The 19130-nt window shown below is 33.9% G+C and overlaps 1 protein-coding gene across 1 annotated transcript in view; it reads right to left on the bottom strand.

The window, feature by feature from the left end:
* The window catches only part of IGF1 (insulin like growth factor 1), a 48067-nt gene extending 29189 nt beyond the window's left edge, over window positions 1-18878 (bottom strand). The window contains exons 1-2 of the mRNA XM_065743195.1: window positions 18651-18878; window positions 14327-14483 (exon numbers count right to left, since the gene is read on the bottom strand). Of these exons, the coding sequence (XP_065599267.1) occupies window positions 14327-14483; window positions 18651-18713 (220 nt within the window). The 5' untranslated portion in view covers window positions 18714-18878. The remainder of the gene's footprint in view (window positions 1-14326; window positions 14484-18650) is intronic.
* Between the last annotated feature and the right edge of the window lie 252 nt (window positions 18879-19130).

Below are 19130 nucleotides of genomic sequence, written 5' to 3'. Positions count from 1 at the left end.
AAGTTTTCCTACCAATCTATTTATATTTTGAGAGTATAGGAATCCGGTAAAATTGTCAGTACAGAGATGACGCACTCTCAGTAACTTTGTCTGACAAAGTCCAGCCAAAGACAATTTCAATGGACTTAACTAACAAAATCATATTCACCTGTTTAAGCTGTTCAGAACAGTTTTCCTAGTGCTGTTTACAGTACTGGTGATAAATTGTGGGGGAAGCAGGAAGAAAAAATAAATTGTCACATATTGTGGAATTTTAAAGCCAGATTACTGTCCATTGGCAACTAAGTTTGATATGTGAAAAACATCTTATTCAAATAGTAGCTGGTGAGATGTGAATGCAGCTGCTCTGGTGGTCTCTGCTGACATTCACACTGTAAAATTACTTGAATGAATTCCCATCCTTTTGGTAGTTTCAGAATACTAGCCATGAATGGATAAGCCTAATTTATGTTGTCATTACTGGAGACAGGAAGTTACTTATTCCAGCTAAAGGCTTAGCTTGTAACTCTGAGAGGTGTTTCCACACTGAGTTTTTGCAAACAACCATAGCCCTTTTCTGTACCAACTTGCTTCAGCTCCTACATCAGCCACAAGGGTTTTATATTCTGTCTTATTTTAAATGTATTCATCTAAAATGACATTTCTGGACCAAGAGATTTCAATCAATTACAATTTTAGATGATTCTGCACTGAATTCTGTTTACCACCAGCCACTTGGCAATGAAAACTATTCCTGGTCAGTGCTTTGCTGATGCACAGCAGCTGCTCTGGAATTTGTGCAGCTCACAGGAATGAGGTAATTTCTGTTGCCGCAATGGCAACAGAAGAGCCTAATGATGCTTTGGAAAGATGCTTAGTTTTGAAGAAAAGGAGAGGGAGCTTAGGTTGCTTTTGGTTCTAAGTTTCTTGTCAAAAGTGCTTTGTTAGTTCAAGTAGAATAGGGCACACTTCCCCTCTAAAAAGGAACAATACTACTTGACTGTATCTCTAGGTTAATTTCAATGACATTTACGTTCTCCTTTGAATATACAAAGCATGAGCAGAAATTTAAAAAATACAGAATGAGTCTTTGCCATCTCCATTTGGGAATGCAAATAATAGGTCAAACAGCTTTACAAATGCTCAAGAAACAAGTAGTTTTCTGAAAAGTTGTAGGGTGCAAAGCATTTATGTGAGTATAACAAACAAATACTTCTTTGATAAGTACTCCATAAGAGTTTGTGAGAAAAATATTAATTATTTTTGTCTGTAGCATTTGGATCTTGGAAATCAATAGGACATGAGAACACCCATTAAATAATAAAGGAAAAAGTAAATATTTGACTGGTTTATTCCTTCTCAAAAGAAGCACACATTCCTGTGTAACTACAAACATAATTTTGATTAAAAAATTAACATTAAAACTAATTGGCCTCTGACCATGTGAAGTGCGAAAATTAAGGCTAACATTTCCAGATTTTAAGGGACTTAAAGGTTTTGGTCACTAGCTTTTTCATTAAGCTTTTCTGTTTTGGCTACTGCACATACTTAAAAATACTTTGAATTCATATACTCTTAAATTATTTGTGGCTACACAAACCAATACTTAAAATAAACCCAGTGGATTATCTTACTCCATATACTACAGTATATTTAAAATTACTGTAGTAAATTTAGATGCTGTCATATACTCTCATTTCATTGGAAAATAACAAATACACGGAATTTCAAAACAAGACCTCATGTGAACGTAACTCCTAAAGAATTTTGAGAGATTTTTAGTTACAGTTTTCAGTTTATAAGATAATCCAAACAATAAAATATGAATTGTCTTAGACTTCCTGCAATGATTATACTTTTCTCATGTTCAGTCTTCATCCTATAATAATGTTTGTGATCCACATTCAGGCCTTGGCATCTTGCAAATAAAGTTAATAGAAAGGTAGCATTTGTAGTCCTTATTAACCACTGTCTGTTCCAGACTGCCTCTTTTGAATACTTATTCAAATTCAGCCTTCATTATTTTTAGCTCACTTGGGAAATTATTAGCTTTCATCCGATGCCTTACGTACTTATGCTAGAAATAAGAAGATTTCATATAAGCGTATTAGTATGTTTCACGTCAGAGAGGAAGCTAAGTCATTATGCCAACTCTTATTTTAAAGGGCTTTTGATAGTGGTAGCTTTTTCACCAGCATTCAGTAAGTTCCATAGCTGAACGAAGACAAGTAGTGAAGGAACCTGATTCCTGTTTCCAGCATCACTAAAGTGCCTAAAACCACAAGTATTTGCCAAGAAGGGTTCTAAAAAATTGTCTAGGAACATCTATCATTTATCTCAGTGGAAATTAAGATGCGTGCTAGCTTCTGAAAATCTCTTGAGTATCCATCTCCCTCTTTAGTGCCAATTAAACTTTGTATATTTGCTACATATAACTTTAGGAGCCTTCCAAAATCTCACTAACTTTTAAAGAGACTTACACTCTATTTTGAAAATAGATTAATCCTTGTAAAAAGTTAGATCTCAGTCTTTTAGATGCCACAGAACCTAAAATAGTTTAGGCATTTCAATAAACACCTGAAAAAAATTGGTATTCTTAATAGTTTACATCATGCACAAGTGGTAGATGAACTTTAAAATTACACTACAAATCTCTCAGGTTGATTTGTAGAGTAATTGCTGAATGTTAAAATGAGTGGTTTCCTAACGTGTATTTTCCCTTTTCTAATCAGACACAAGAAGTATCTATTGTTTGCAAAATAGAAGTCTTATTTTCTATATTTGTGATAAAGAGGGAAGAATATCAAGATTTCAGCTGGTAGTTCTTAGAAAAAACAGATGATTGGTTAGAAACCTGTGGGAATTTTTTCTGGTCCAATGATGCTTATGTGCAAAAGTCCTAAGAAAATCAATGATCAGTATTTTCTTATGGATAACATGGATAATTTCACAATTAACTCACACTACCCTCACTGCATTGAGCCAAAGCCAACTGAAGTTAGCAGATAATCTTGAGTCCATTGATTCCTAATAGTGGATTGTAAAGTGAAGAAAATCCTGAACAAGGCCAGCCTGGATTATTTAGCATCATATACTAAAAACAAAACAAAATGAAAGAAAAATGTTATTTGCTTGTGTCTTAAGGTTCTTGTTTCTTTTCTTTTCTTTTCTTTTTCTTTTTTCTACTTTGAGGATCAACTTCTCCAAATCAGAGAGCATATAGAATCAAACACAGCTTTCATCTCTACCCACTTTCCCTTAAGCCAGCAAAAGTACAATGCATAACCACTCTGGTTTTTATTTGTTTGTTTGTTTGGTTGTTTTTTATGCAGTTCTCTGACTGCTTTAAAATAATTCATCTTAGCAGTCTGTCAAAATCCAACCAACCTGAGGTCTAAATCTTACTCTCCTAGCTGGTATGGAAATTTTATCTGTTTCCAGCAAAGTCATCATTTTAAAGGTCATGGGATGCATTTTGGAGTGGTCCTATATAATTTCTGTATCATCTTGAATGAAGGGAGAAACTCAAGTGAGGAAGATAGAGGGGCATTGGGCTGTAGATTCAACTCTGTGAATGGCTAACTACTTCATGAAATGTTCTTATTTATTTCAGTTACGTATTTGCTTTTGTAGCTGATTGTAGAACATAATGAATAGTTATAAAATAAATCTTCAAACGGACTGATTTATCACTGAGTATCTCAAAACTGTACTTGATCATCATTCTGGTATCATCTACTTCGTATATTTCAGTGGAGAAATTGCTTCTTTAACGAGGCATGATTTTTTTGTGTTTAGATAACACTCCAGGTTTGCAATATTGTTATTGTCTCTGTCTTAGAAAATTGCTAGACCATGCACATTCATAGGACTAGGAATGTATAATTGTGAATAGCAGTATAAAAAATTTCTTCACTATTTGTTGCATGGATAAGTGCACCTTGTCTCACTATGCAAGGAAGAAAATACGAAGAAGTATTACTTATTTTTCACAGAATCATTTATGTGAGAAAGACCTTTAAGATTATCTGTTCTCACAACATATACAAAATGTGCATCTTTCCACTAGAGATTTCAAGCTTTACTCATATGTTACTACATTAGCTACAGCTGCACTCATTTTCCAGAAAATCGCTCACAATAAGAAAAATCCAGTTCCTATGTGAGTGATCATCAGCAGTTAACTTTGCAACAATATTTGCTATGAATAAATAACAGAGACATTAGAAGCCATTCTTTTTTGAGTCTCAGAGTAAATAGTAGATTGAATTGAATACAAATTCCTACTTGAATGTTTTTCAACAGACTGTTACGCGCACAGCTAAGCTAAAGGCTACAGAATAAAAGTTAATGGTTAGAACATAAAGGATAAAAGTCCTGGCACTAACCCAATAATGAAGGGAAAATGCTTTTTTATTAGACCTTGGTAACTGCAGCAATAAAATTATTGCTAATAGATTGCAGATAAAATGCTGCTCACAGGGTTTTATTTTTTAATAGGAAATATATTAACAGCGTATTTTTCATTATCAATGCCACTCTTATTTTCCTCTTACAGAGTACATACAGTGCTTCCTAAGTAGAAGCCTGACACCTGTCCTGTGCAGAATGTATTAAACATATCTATTATGGGAAAAATTGAGGCAGAGAAAGGACAAAGGGCTGCTCAAGCCTGACACAACATCCCTTATGTACGGTCCTTATGAGTGCACCTTTATCTCCATCTTGGAGTTCACATATACATATGTTTTTAAATAGACTAACTCCATCCAAATTTAGGTCTTAGTAGAGAGTCCTTATTCAACTAACTTAACTTAAGCATGCAGTTGCCATAGCTTCCTTAGTTAGCTTTGAGGAGAAGGAAAGGTTTTTTCTATGGCATATCCATAACTTACAGAGAGCTCTGAAAGCTTCTGAATCCTTTCACTGATTATAAAATGAACTTGGTATGCTCCTAACTACAATATCTCATTTAAGAAACTGAGTGTAGATGGAGAGAATGTGTAAAAGAATCTTCTCACATGTTGGATCAAGACTTTTTAACTCTTAATCCTTCAGAAGGGTTCAATCTGTATGTGAATAAATGAAAATGATATATTTGACACAGATTGTATGTCTAGAAAGAACTTAATTTAAGAGACTTCTGTCTGAAAAGAGGCAAAAGCAGCAGTAGAGTCATCAACATAAAATAAATATGAGAGCCTAATATTTCTATTCTTCTCCATATGAATCACAGAGGAACAATATCACCAATTCTTCCTACACCTTTGTTCTCCCTTAAAATAATCAGTAAGAAAAAGCTTATATTTCTGAATTTGAAAATATAAATAGGATCATAATGCAAATGATTTTAGTAATATATCTGTTTTCATTCAGCACCCACTGATACAGATTATCATGCCAGAAACAATTAGGAAAAAACATAAGTGTTCTAAAAGCAAATACGGATGGTGTTTTTGGGTTTAATATTAGCTATATATTTCATCAATAAACATGGCTTTTATTCAGGACATGTATTTGCCAATAATACATTTGATTAAACTAGGAAAATTAGACATACTATCAGTAGCTTGCTCCCAAATTACACAAGAAGAAATTAGATACATTTTCAGTAGCTTGCTCTCAAATCTCTTTAGTCTATGAGTCACCAGATTCTTCCTGCCAAACTAAATATGTCTGTGAAAGGCTGGAAACTTTAATGGAAAGAAACATAAAACTTGAAATAGGAAAGTTTTTTCATGGAAGACCTGTTGACTAGTAATTCAGGAATTCAGGGGTTGTAGAAACAATTTATTACATCTTACTTGACTACAGCAATTTCAAGGTATGGAGTATATTCACTTTAAATTTGCTATGTTAACCTAAAAGAGATGTCCTTATTAGCTTTCATCTAACCTGAAGTAATCAATGAAGAGTCATCAAAAAAAAGCTATTAAAAATTCATTATAATAGTAGAAGCTTTTATCCAGTCATTCTGATGGGTCTGCATCAAAAGAAAACTTCAGTATATTTAATGTAAATCTGAAGAAAAATCTCTCTAGTGTAATTCAGGTGCATTTTATATAGCACCATATAATTATCAGCGATAATTAGGAATGTTCTTTTCAGGTTACAACTTATTTTCTTTACCATTTTCTCCACAACACTTAAAATTTTTTCTACCATTTAAAAATATTCCTTAAAATACTAAGGTGTGAATTAAAGAGTTTGTGTGTGGAATTTAATATTTTGTCCATTGCCTTAGTAATAGATTATGTAGATTACCGTTAATGAACAATCTGTTGAAATCCAAACAATTTTCAGTAGTATCTACTTTCCTTAGAAGATTTTGTTTATAGTAGCTGGGGTTATTAATTTGGAGATAGAAATAAGGTTACTAAGTATTGTTAGAATTGTTCATTTTCTGAAAGAAAACCATTTTGTCCACAGAGCTGGACTGAATCAGAATGGTCTGAGCCAACCTATTCTTTTTTCTGCTTACTCATAGCCTTGTGTAAATTTCTGCTCATCATGAAACTGCTCCAATACTATAAACAATTTTATATATAAAAACAAAAATTATATACTCCCAGGTTTGGGAGTAGGCCATAGTTTTCTAGAGGAGGTGCTTAACATAATACTCTCCCTACTCCTACACTTACATGGGCACATAAGAAAGTGAAAGGGTCTTCTTTGGCAGTCATTCTCTCACTCTGTAGCAGTTACATTTCATAGATAAGAAAGCGAGATCACAACTGAATTTCAAAAACAAGATGGAAAATAGATAAATTTCCTGTAAAGTCAGAAAAGAGAAAGATGAGCCTTATCAGGTATAACTTGATATTGTTTCTTTGATATAGAACTGTTCTAGTTCTTACTAATAAAGGATTTGGTATGAGGTAAGTGAACACATTGTACTCTATCTTTTAAGAGCACTGAAAACACATTACATTTGACTGTATTGGATACAGTTCGAAAACACTAGTGTCTAAAACTTGTGTCTGCGTCAGATTCAGTGTTACTTAAGGAATTCAAAACAGTTTTCTAAGGAATTCCAAAACAATTTTCCAAGAATTGGCACAGGAGAGGCAATCAGCAATTTAAACTACAAATAGTACAGATAAATTTGGCAGGTTCACCTGTCTAATACTTAAAGATTCTGAAAAGAAGACAATATTTCACATTTCCCATTTTAGTAAAGTAAGAAAATTTATACATCCTATTATTCTGAAAGTTGTGGGTTGGAGTATCTAATGTACAGTATTTTGGTTGAAATAGGAAACTTTTACTTACAGTGACAATCTAAAATTTTCTATCAGATGGAATTACATACTAGTCAGCATGTGTTACACCCCTTTAAAGGCTATAGCTCTGTTAAAGTTCTTGTTTTCAAAACTTCATTTACTAATGCAAACATGAAATGTGCTTGTCACTTAGCAATTAGACCCAATACTTGTGTTGAATCTTGAATAGTAACTTTGGTTTAAATGTACCACAAAAACCAAAGCAAAACAAAACAAAAAATTATGAATTGAAGGCTTTTTCATCTTTTTGACATGGAAGATCCTGCAGTTATTACAAGGCTAAACTGAACGTAAAATATTCATTAGTGTGCATTCCTTTTTTTGGGGGTATTATTTTTTAGAATTATTAACTATTGGTTAATTCATTCATTTGTTGTCACATTTTTGATCAGTTTACCTTGTATCATAGCCAAATATTGAAATTGGGATATAATCTTATAAATAATTTCAGAGGCATTCTTTTTCAGAAAAGCTCTGAAAATGAAAATAGCTTTAAGTCTCTACTTGAATTTCAGTGATGTGAGAGACTTAGGAACAGATGTGTAAGAGCTGAAGTGCTGAATAAGCTCTAGAGAAAAATGTCTGTATGAACTTCCTTCTTTGAATGAGTACATGGTGTAGATTACCCTAGATGCTCGAGTAGTTAATGGAAGATATTTTAATTAAAAGATTGTATTTCTAGTAAAGTGAATAATTTGCTTTGTGACAATTCCTGTTGTTGATCAAATAATGAAAATCCATTGTTAATACCAGTACAAAGGAAGATGTCCACATGCAAAGTTTTGGCGTAAAATATATGCCAGAACTGAAGTCAGCGAAGGGTTTTTCTTGGTATTTAAGACTCAGTGGAAAAGTAAGAGGGGCAGCTATGCCAAGAATAAATGCTGGTCTTGCCAAGTGCTTCTTTGAGAGATTTTATCCAACATGAGACTAAACATTGTATTAAATATACATAGAGCTAACTGCAGTTAAGGAATCAAATATCAAATAACAGCTTTCTGTTATTCGAGACCAAATCTGAAACCTTGTCTAGTGCATAGATAAAGGCAAACATAAAATATACTAGCATCTCCCATGTCTAACACCTAATAAGGACATATATAAATTGAACTTCTGGAGAAACTATTCTTATTTGGCTTTCATAACAAGGACTTATTTCAGGGATGTTTCGACATGAAATTTTGATCAATGTCTTGCTTTCACTCCACTCAAAAATTATAATTACTACTGCAGTCCCTCGTTGTGAAAAGGCTTGAAGGTAATGGAATCCTTGGTGATGGGAGAAGAACTAGTTGTAGAGGAGACTTGTAAATAGAGTCTAACTTTAGTCTCTGTTGAAGGCTAAATCCTCCTAGACTCCCTTTCTGATCTATGGATAGAGAAATATGAATCTTTATTTCTGTTATTAAAGAGGTAGCTTAAGAATGTTAACCTCACAAAACTAAGGCTCACCTTTCTGAACAACTTCTTGTCTTTCTTAACATGGTAAAAAAGAACAAAATTATTTTAAGTCTGGCTTATTTTCAGAGAATGTACTCAATGATAACTACAACAGGCAACATAGCATACATCAAACATCAATCAATTATTTGACTGTACAGTGATACCACTCGGGAAGCCCCATCTGTCTTTCGTTTTACAGAGGTGTGTCAGTTACTGTACCTATAGTTCTGGTTCACTGAGCACCGACACTCTAGGCTTGACTGAATTATACCTTAGCTTCTTTCCAGGCTACAGCTTCCTTGTAAGATGTAAGGAACCTGAGGATAAAGAGTGAGGAATAGACTGAAATATTCCATGGATGCAGGATGTGGACGCGAATGGGGCATGCAGCCAAACCAAGGAACTTAAATTAAAAACACTCTCAGATCTTGCTGTGTGGACACAGCCAAAACAACTAACATTTCTTTGTGCTAGTCTAAGACTGTCACTGACACTGTGTGCTCTATGTCCACCACAGCTTTTCAGCACTCCGTTCCTGTTCTGGTAACATTACAGTTCTTTTCAATCAGGGAAACATAGAGGAGCTAATGACTCATAGTTGCAACAGATATGGAGTAGTTAAAGAACTGAGTGCCATGCCATTTCTTATATGTTGATAGGTTTGACAGGCCTACGTACTTTAACATCTTAAAAGCAGACTTCCCAAGGTAAACAAAGCTGCTAGCTAAAGAGAAATGGAAGATGCAAGAAGATTGCCTGTTGTTATGTCCCTTATTTCCACTTCTGTAAGGAAACGGTTCCTCAACATATGCAAAGCAATGAGATTCCTAAACAACTCTAATTACCCAAAGTTATGTTAATTGTTTTTTCCTGACTTCTGATGATTATAACCTAATATTTTTATGCTGTTCAGAGATGGGCATATTCCCAAGGAGATCAGAATTTTGATTGCCTTAGTAGAAAGAATAAGTAGTAAAAATCTGTCCTGGGTCTTGATAAAGCAGCTGTCACAAGGAGCCTTGCTCTGGAAACCAGAAAATCCTGTGTGTCTTTTATGGGTTTCACACTTGTAATATAGAGGCGTGTGCTGGGTCATTCTCAATTCTCTGAAGAATATGAGGCGAACTATATGCTGTCAGGTTTCTAAATTCAGATCCCCCCTTTTTGCTGCAAATGATACTTTAGAAGATTCAGAAGATTCATTTTTATTCCTTAAGTTGATACTCTGTGCTATAGCTGCAAGTTGCTATTGTCATTTAACCTGGGTTTCAGAGGTTGCAATGATCAAAAGCATCCAAGAAATAAGCAAGCTATTTCTTTATTGGTATTTGCATATACTGTTAACCAAACTAGTATCCATCTAATGGGAAGGGAAAAAGCATATTTTCAAAAGAGAAGAAACTGGATGAATTTTTTCTTCTTAGAGCAAAGCGCGCTTGCTGGTTGTGTTTTTTTTTTTTGTTTGTTTGTTTGTTTTTTTAACCTTAGGAGCTAGAATGAATGTTCATCCATCAAATTCATTCAAATTCAACTTACACGAAAACAAAGAATATTTCAGGCTTTATTTATTTATTTTACCAGTGGAAGAAGTAAATTCCTGTGATAAGACTAAACTATTTCAAACAGAATTTTCCCTCTCCTGAGTTATCTTTTCTGTATATCTCCTCTAATTTGTACTTTCAGTTTTTCCTACATATTTAACTTCAGCATTGTTTTGTAATGGCACAGTAGACCTTTCTAGGCATTAATGTTCAAATAAACACAACAGGCACCCCATTTGGCTTCATGACTGTTAAACACTGAGTTTCTGAGAATTGAGAATCATTAACTGAACGAGTTATATCTAAGTTGTATCTAGCCACTTGTTTTCTTTGGGAGGTTCAGCTCCAAGGAATAGCAAGCTTTGGCCAGGCTCCCTGCTTATTGACTTGTCCTAGTACAAGCTAGTGCATGGGAACTTCAGTGGCAGAAGTTCAAGTAGAGAAATACTGCTAGACGCAAGATGGCAACAGACTTCACTGGTGAATCATAGTAGGGAAGCATCTGTTCAAGAAACAGCGCTGGCTGGGGGTTAAAGGTGACCAAGGGAAGAAACAGATACTCTGTTTCAGGATTTGTGCAGTGTTCTCCTCTAAATAATGTAAAAAAAAAATACCCCTTCCTAATCCACCTACTGAAGAACAGGTGTTAGCAACACATTATGACTTCCTCTTGAAGTCAATACTTGTCTTTGTGTGTGGTAAGCAGCTGGGGCATCCCTTCAGAAGCTTTGGTGAGTTTTCTTCTGTAGCTAGGTTAGTTTTCATGAGCAGAGTACATAATGAAATAAAACTTTATTCCAGCCCTAGAAGTAGATGTATTCATACGGTTGTGGAGTACTATCTTTCAACGTGAAGTGTCACAATTAATACTACTTTTGTTTCCACCCACAACTTCCAAGGAATAGTCAGAAGCTTTGACTTTTAATCTGAACCAGGAGTTCCACCTCAGCTAAAAGGCATATTTCAAGTCACTAGTAAAGAAAACCTTTCCTCAGAGCTATTTTGTAATCAATTTAAAGCGAAATATAATCATTGATTATTCATTATGTAAAGCAACAAGAGGATGAGAATGGGAGACCTCTAAATACAGTTTGACATTATCTTCACTATAAAAAAAAAAAGTCACTGCAGTTTTACTTCTGCAAATGTTGTAGTTCTTCTAAAAAGTGCTGTTAGATTGAGCAACATTTAAACTTCCAGTATGTTACATTCTATAGTACAGATGATATTGAGGTTCTAAAGCTGTTTTACCAAGTAACTTACTTTTTCATAGTTCTATATTTTATATTATACTTTAATAAATAAGAGGAAGAACAGTAAAACAGATTAAATGACTTCCTCATGAATCAACAGTACAGTCAGGCATGGGAGAAGCATTACTTAGCATTAAAGGGACAAGTATTGACTTCATAAAATTCTTGCTGCAGTCTGTTAATTACAACAGTGCAAGACTTTGCTAAAACACAGTGGTAAGCCATATGTAAAATCTTACATAGTCTTTCACACAAGATAAAGTAGAACTTCATGGTGTCAACAGTTTTACTAATTTCAAGTGAAAACTTAGAACATAAGCTCACAAGAAATAAAACTAGAGAGGAAGCTTCTACTGATGCCACAAAAAAAACTGGAGAATGCAGGGGTTATGAACTCCTTTAAAACTTCAGAAACCCAACCTGTTACTTTAAAGAAAAGGTCATCTAGCTCAGGGACTGTATAGATTGGAAACAAGTTGTGTAAGTTTAAAACAACTGAGACTGAAAGCAAAGACAATTTCTTTAAGGTTTTTTTTTTTTTTTGGCTGATAATTAGCATTTGGCATATACTTTTACCTTGAGCAACACAGTAAGTGCACAGAAATGTTGTCTGATTGTTTAGCAGTAGCAGCCACTTTTGCAGTAAGCAAGTGTGATAGCTCTCTGAACAAGCTGCAAACATTTTTCCAGGAGTCAAACGACTGGAAAAAAGCCCAAGATCTGCACACAGTTGAAAAGAAAAGAAAAGAAAAGAAAAGAAAAGAAAAGAAAAGAAAAGAAAAGAAAAGAAAAGAAAAGAAAAGAAAAGAAAAGAAAAGAAAAGAAAAGAAAAGAAAAGAAAAGAAAAGAAAAGAAAAGAAAAGAAAAGAAAAGAAAAGAAAAGAAAGGAAAAGGAAAAGGAAAAGGAAAAGGAAAAGGAAAAGGAAAAGGAAAGAAGAGAAGAGAAGAGAAGAGAAGAGAAGAGAAGAGAAGAGAAGAGAAGAGAAGAGAAGAGAAGAGAAGAGAAGAGAAGAGAAGAGAAGAGAAGAGAAGAGAAGAGAAGAGAAGAGAAGAGAAGAGAAGAGAAGAGAAGAGAAGAGAAGAGAAAAAGAAAAGAAAAAGAAAAGAAAAAAAAGAAAAAAAAAAAGAAAAGAAAAAAAAGAAAAAGAAAAAGAAAAGAAAGCTATGCTGTTTTAACAATAAAGTAAATTGTCTCACTGTTTTTTTATGTAGAAAAAGGAGGAGAATCAGAAAGTCATCCTTTGAATTCCTTCAAATCACAAAGAGAAAGCATATGTATGTTACTCAAATAGTCCATTAAGAGTAACTCATCTGCTGATTGTAATAGATTGTGATGTTTAAATGAACAAATGAAAAACTGGTAGAAAAATGGAAATTTCTTTATGAGTGCTTTAATGTATTACTGTGTATATATGAAACTAAGGCTTTCAGATTCAAAGGGTAAACTTTAATAAATGTCTGAAGAAGAAAATGAAAATGTCAGCAATTTGTATGTAGAGGAAATCCAGATTTTCTGTAAATTCAAGGACCAAGAGTCTGGATTTCCCCAATTCCATTCTCATTCCAAGCTAGGGGATTAATTTTGAAAACAATAAATCCATGAGTAGAAACAAATAGGAATGGTGTAGTGGGAAACTAATCAGAAAAACAGAAGTGAAATCTTGGAAGGCAAGAATTATTAGGATAAAACAAGGATTGAAAAACTTCCTAAAGAAATTGTAGACTTTGCAAAGAATAAAAAAATATGCAGGAAAATAAAAACAACCTTCTGTTAGATTCTTGTCTTTATAGCCTAACCACTGCATATTTCCTTTTCTTAGTTTCATCCTTGTTTAGAAAGGGAACTGAGGCCCTGAAAGACAGGTAACTTCAGACAAGAATAGTCAGGGAAATGATATTGTTGGAAGTAAGCACTAACTTCAGAGGCTCTACAAGCACAGTTTCATGTCTGTTTTTAATACATATATATTTATGAATGAGTTCAGAATGAACATACCCCTAGCTAAAAGTTTAATTAACCTTACAGCATTTGAGTAGCAAGAGCTGAAAATTGGAAGTAGATTTCTGTTATTTATATGTTGTGTGTTCTTGATCTTGATGGGACTTGTAAGAAGGTAATAAGAGCTTTGCACAAAATAAAACATAGCAAAAGAAAGGTATTGTGATGTTGACTTTCCAAGTATAGATCTTGCTCCAAAAATTTACTTGAGTACTAATATATCCATTCTGTTACACTCTCAATTTTATCTATTATCTGTACTGGAATTATTCTTTATTATCTCACCATGAATACATTTTCCTTCACCTGTACTTAACTGATGTAGCATGTGGATACTTGGATGCAGTGTCTTTCTGCTTGCTGCCTTTTAGCTTTTTTTTCAAACCAGATGTTGAAGATTTGTGTGTTTTTATTACAATACAATGTGTACTTAAAATGTCTATGAATAGTCTGACATAATAGGTACCTGTAGCTCTGTCCTGTGAGTATCTTGGGTCTAGTGTGTTCTTTCATTCCCTTATTTTTAGTGGAAGGTCAGGAGAACCAATAACATAGCAGGCTTGATAACATCAGCTCGTAAGTAATTAAAAACAGTAATATGCCTGAAAATTAAAATCCATCAAAATCTCAGAGAGGCTGAATATAGGAACATCTCTATTCTTAACTGAGATTTAGTGGTCATTGAAAGCTTGGGAATGTCTGAGATATAGGAGGATACTAGTGGTACCTGGCAGCCTGGTTGGATAATTCCTCTGCTTGCTTAAAGCCGCTACAAACTTCAATGCATGACATGGAAAAGCTTAGCAGTTGAATGAAGTTTTGACTTACTGAAGTAAAAGCCTCTGTCTCCACATACGAACTGAAGAGCATCAACCAGCTCAGCACCACACAGTGTTTCTGGGCCAGCAGCAGCAGAACTGGTTAAGGTAAGCAAACACAGGCCAAGGTAGAAGAAATGAATGTAGGACACAGTGTGCATCTTCACCTGCCAAACAAGAAAAAGTACTGTGTCAGTTTCCCAGCAGTCTTTAAGAAAATGATTCCTGCACCTGTATAAACTGATAGTGTATATGTACTGTAATCTGTTAGACAATATATGCAATGTCAGGATAGGCTGCAGTCTACATGCTCTAGAATTCACAGTTGGTAAACTGATAACTTTCATCTAGCAAGTATTTTTGGTTCACATTCAAGTGTAGTTAGAAAATCTTGCAGGAATTACGATTTATAGTTGCTTTTGTTAGAGGAGGATGTGGAATGATACAATAGGAAGATGAAGAAACCTGGGAAGCCCAGAATAATTAGGGTAAGGAAGACTGGACAACCTCATGTTGTTTTGTGTCCTGATAGGCTAATAGTAAAAATGACAGCTGTCTGTTAATGCACTGGGTTTTGTGGAAATGGTATTTAAGAGCTATTTAAACTTTAAAAAAAGTAAAATATAAAAAAAGAACAAATAAGTGCTAGAACTAGCTGGAGCCATTGAAGAATTTGTATGGGACCTTCTATAATAGGGGACTACATTCAATGATTCTTCCAGTTTTCTATTACAAGCAGGTTAACATTTGGAAACGTTCAAGATATTAAGAGAAGAAATAGTGGAAGAATTTTTTTGTATATATAGAAGCAGGTATACTTTCTCTGTCTAATTAGTTCAGGTTTGGCTATGAGATATGAGTACAGGTGATTAATTTTTCCTTGCTTACAGTTGCATATGAAGCATTTTTTTCCCAGACTTGAGGCTGAGGTAAAGTTGATCTCATTGGGTGTAAATTATCTCATTGGGTGGACAGTTTCATTTGTCTACTTCCTTTAATATCAATTAATATCAATACAAGATCTTACTGGACAGCATTTTTTTTTGAGTCCTAGGAAATTGTATATCTATTTAGTATCAGAACACTAAAGAATAATGCATTTTCTGACCTGATTTAATCATCTGACAAATTGCTATCTCCAAAGGATGTAAATCTGCATTTAATTTCATTCTATTGAAAGGTTAATTTTAGTATTGCAGTCAGGTAAGAAGTTACGGATCTTTCTTTTATGTGCAGTTAACCTTGGCTTAAAACTTTCTTATATTAGTAACTGGAGTAAAAAAAGATTAATATTTCCTGAAGTTTCTTTTAGAGACTTGTTCCTCTTATGTTTCCACTTAAGTTCTGAAAAACTGATGAAACTGTCTATTGCCTGGTCATATGAGATCTGATCCAGTGGGGTACTGAGCCTTCTCTCATTTAAGTCAATAATTTTTAAGTATTTTTTTCTTGGCAAGAGATCTTAGCATCTTGCTGGATGAGTCCCCTATTTCAGCTTAAGTCAAAGCTGAGTAAGAAAAAAATCTATAAATAAGTCAGCATGTACCCCTCTATTTTTCCTGATAATATTTCCACTGTGAAAATAACAAGCAAATCTAAATCCCAGGTTATATCATAAAAAGAAAGAATAATTATTTTCCCATTCACAACAGTCTTCAGCCAACTTTGCCATGGAAAAACCAACAAGCTTTAATGCATGGACATGACTTCAGTGGCAGATGGAGGAAGGTCACACTATAAATGAATGATAACACATCACATTCTTTCCTGTAATTATTCCATATCTTAAAAACATGAACTTTCTTTTTCCTTGCCATACTTTTTTAATTTTAAAGATTAATGTTATGCACCTGTGGTTTAACATGGTTCCTAGTTCTGAGGAGGTAAAGCAGAAAGCTGTTTAGCACAAAGGCTCAGAAGGCTGAAATAAATTATAAATACAAGAACACCATGTATTTAACAGTTTATTCCTGTATAATATTTGGGCCAGAAATAAGCGTAAATTTTAGACATTTAACAATTTTGTATTTTTCAAGACTTTTCAGCTGGGTTACATTTTAAGATAAATGTCAGCAATGAACTACAACAGAACAGATTATCTACTGTTTTTCCTTTAGTGGTAGCCAAAAAGGCTGCACAGTATAAACCACAGAGAATTTCTACACTTTATCCCCAAATTTAAAAGCAGTCAAGTGCTTGCAAACAAGAAAAATCTTTGGGAGAGAGAAAAGACCAACATGTTTCTAAGACTCTATTACTTTTTAAATTAAATGCTGTTGTATCAAAACTAATTCCAAAACATAGTTTAAGACTTTTGCTTTACTTCATCAATTTAATTAAATACAACACTAGTTGATTCAATATGTTCATAGTTAAATCACAGCCCCATTATGTCTGAGGAGAATAGTCTTAAGAAAAGACAAAGTTATAATCCAATATTGCTTCCGGTCCTTTTCAAACAGGCAGTGTTCTTGCAATGTCCCCAGTTTCACTAGAAAGTTGAGACTTTAAAAGAAAATGCATTGGCATGTGGGTGGGGTTTATTGAAGCATCTAATTACATTTGGAAATTGAATACAGGTTCAGGATGAGCCTGGTTAAGCACTTCTTTTGGTTGCTTAGAATGACTGACCATATTTTCACAGCTGGAATTTCCTCTTTTTTCAGTAAAATAACCAGCTTTTGCTGCATTCCTTTTTTAATAGTCCAGAAGAGTGGCACCACAGAAGAATGCCATATATGAACACTCTACATCTCTTTTACATCTTAAATCTTCTATATAAATCCTCTTCTAATAAGCTATCAGTTGGCACAAGTTGTGCATAAAAATTCTTCACATGCTTGACCATTTTAATAACATATAATGACATTTGCAATAATTATAAATACTTTGATGTTAGCAAAATTCTTATGGATAGTATATGCTATAGGAAAAAAATCAAAAGTTATATTCATTTGGCTACACAGTTTTTGGATCTAATTACCAGGTCATAGTAAATGTTTATAGTTACCATTTAACAACAGTATTCCTTAGCATTTATTTCTATAAAAAGAGCATGTACTTCAGAATGGATCAAGGTTTAAAAACTGCTAATTTTGTTTTAAAAAAAAATCAGGGCTACAACTTAACCTAAATCAATATGTTCCATTGATTCCAAGGAAGCTTGGCAGGATGCATCAGCTGAAGAACTAGCACATTACTTTTATGTCTCTTAATGCTTTGCTCAACACTTAAAAAAAAAACAACAAAACATCTTCACCTTTCAAGTAGGCTGGAAAGGATGCCCATTTGTACATTAAGAGAATGGTTTCATCCATTGCATTTACAGACTTGCTCTTTTGAATCACATTGAGGAAAGGAGTAAGTGTCCTTAAGTGTAAGCCTCCCTAAAAAAATAATTAAGCCATAAACAATTAAAACAAGAGAATTCTGTCAACTGCATAAGTGTACTTCAAGCCACTAAGGAGAAGAAGTTCTTGAAGGATATAAATTTGTTGATAATGGAAAGTTGAACAAGAGCCAATTGACAGAAACAGAGGTCAGTGCACATACTGAAGCCAAATTTACCTAACAACAGCTTATATTAATGACTAGAAATGCTGGGGTCATAACATGAAACTTCATATGCAAACTTTCATGAATCAGCCCTCCCTACAAGAAAAAACTTAGAGAAGAACGTGTAGGAGAATTTCCCTTTTTTTATATATATAATTGCTTGAGCTATACAAATATGCAAGGTCAGCAAGAGTTGCAGCTGAGTTCTAATGTAGCAAACAAACAGAACTTCCCATTTACTTTTAACATATGAAAGCAAAAAAAAAACAAGTAAATGCAACAATGCTGCCAGAAAATTGCTGCAGTGACAACATCCCTTAAAAGTTTCAGCGTGAAAGCATGAAGATTTTATCTCCAACTGTGTATTACAAAACTACAGAAACTTAACATGTGTACAATGCTCATTTTCCTATAAAAATCTGCACCTGCAGAAAACAGCTAAAAGTTCTTGTACTGAAGAATTAATTAACAATATAGACAGTGATGTAGTTGGACTCATTAATAATGACATAACTGAAATATTGTGAAGTTCTCTGAACAGAAGTGACATTTAAGACATGTATCTGCAATAGTTTACCCTTATACTTATCTATGTAATTGCAACTATTACATACAGCCATTTTCCAGATCACATAAAATTGCATGTTCAGCAATTTAGAAATAATTCTCAGTACTAAAATAATGATACTGAAAAGTGCACAATACTCTTCAAAGCAGAAGCAGACAATATACAGTAAAATAAAACTAAAAAATTATTTGAAATAGTAATAAAGATTTACCTTCAAGAAATCACAAAAGCAGCACTTAACTAATTGTGTTGAAAGACTGTTGATTTTTTCCATTGCTTCTTAAAAGTGCAAAGTCTGGAAATGAATTTGTTAGCAGTAATGATGAGAAAAAAGAAATCCAGAGAGATGTGAGATGTTGAGAGCAATGTCACATTTCAATATTGAGGACTTTATTCCATTGCGCAGGCTCTATCTGCTCTGATTTTAGCAGTGACAGTGAGATTTAGCAAACAGAAGAGGGATTTAGAGAAAATCCTCACATTTATCTACATTACACAGACACTGTAGACAGGAAACAGCTGGGGGAGCATTTGCCTTCTCTCTCTCTCCCTCTTCTGGCAAAGTTACCGAGTAAGGACTTTTTTGGGCATGGTGACAAATAACATCATACCTTTGCATTTTAAAACTAGAGCACAGAAGCATATTTTTTCCCCTTTAAAAGAATGTGAATTAGTGACTGAGGGGTTAGCA

This window comes from Cyrtonyx montezumae, unplaced genomic scaffold, assembly GCF_038088225.1.
Source record: "Cyrtonyx montezumae isolate F1298 unplaced genomic scaffold, pur_monq_1.0 scaffold_3, whole genome shotgun sequence".
Taxonomy (NCBI): domain Eukaryota; kingdom Metazoa; phylum Chordata; class Aves; order Galliformes; family Odontophoridae; genus Cyrtonyx; species Cyrtonyx montezumae.
This window is presented reverse-complemented; position numbering and strand designations above follow the sequence as displayed.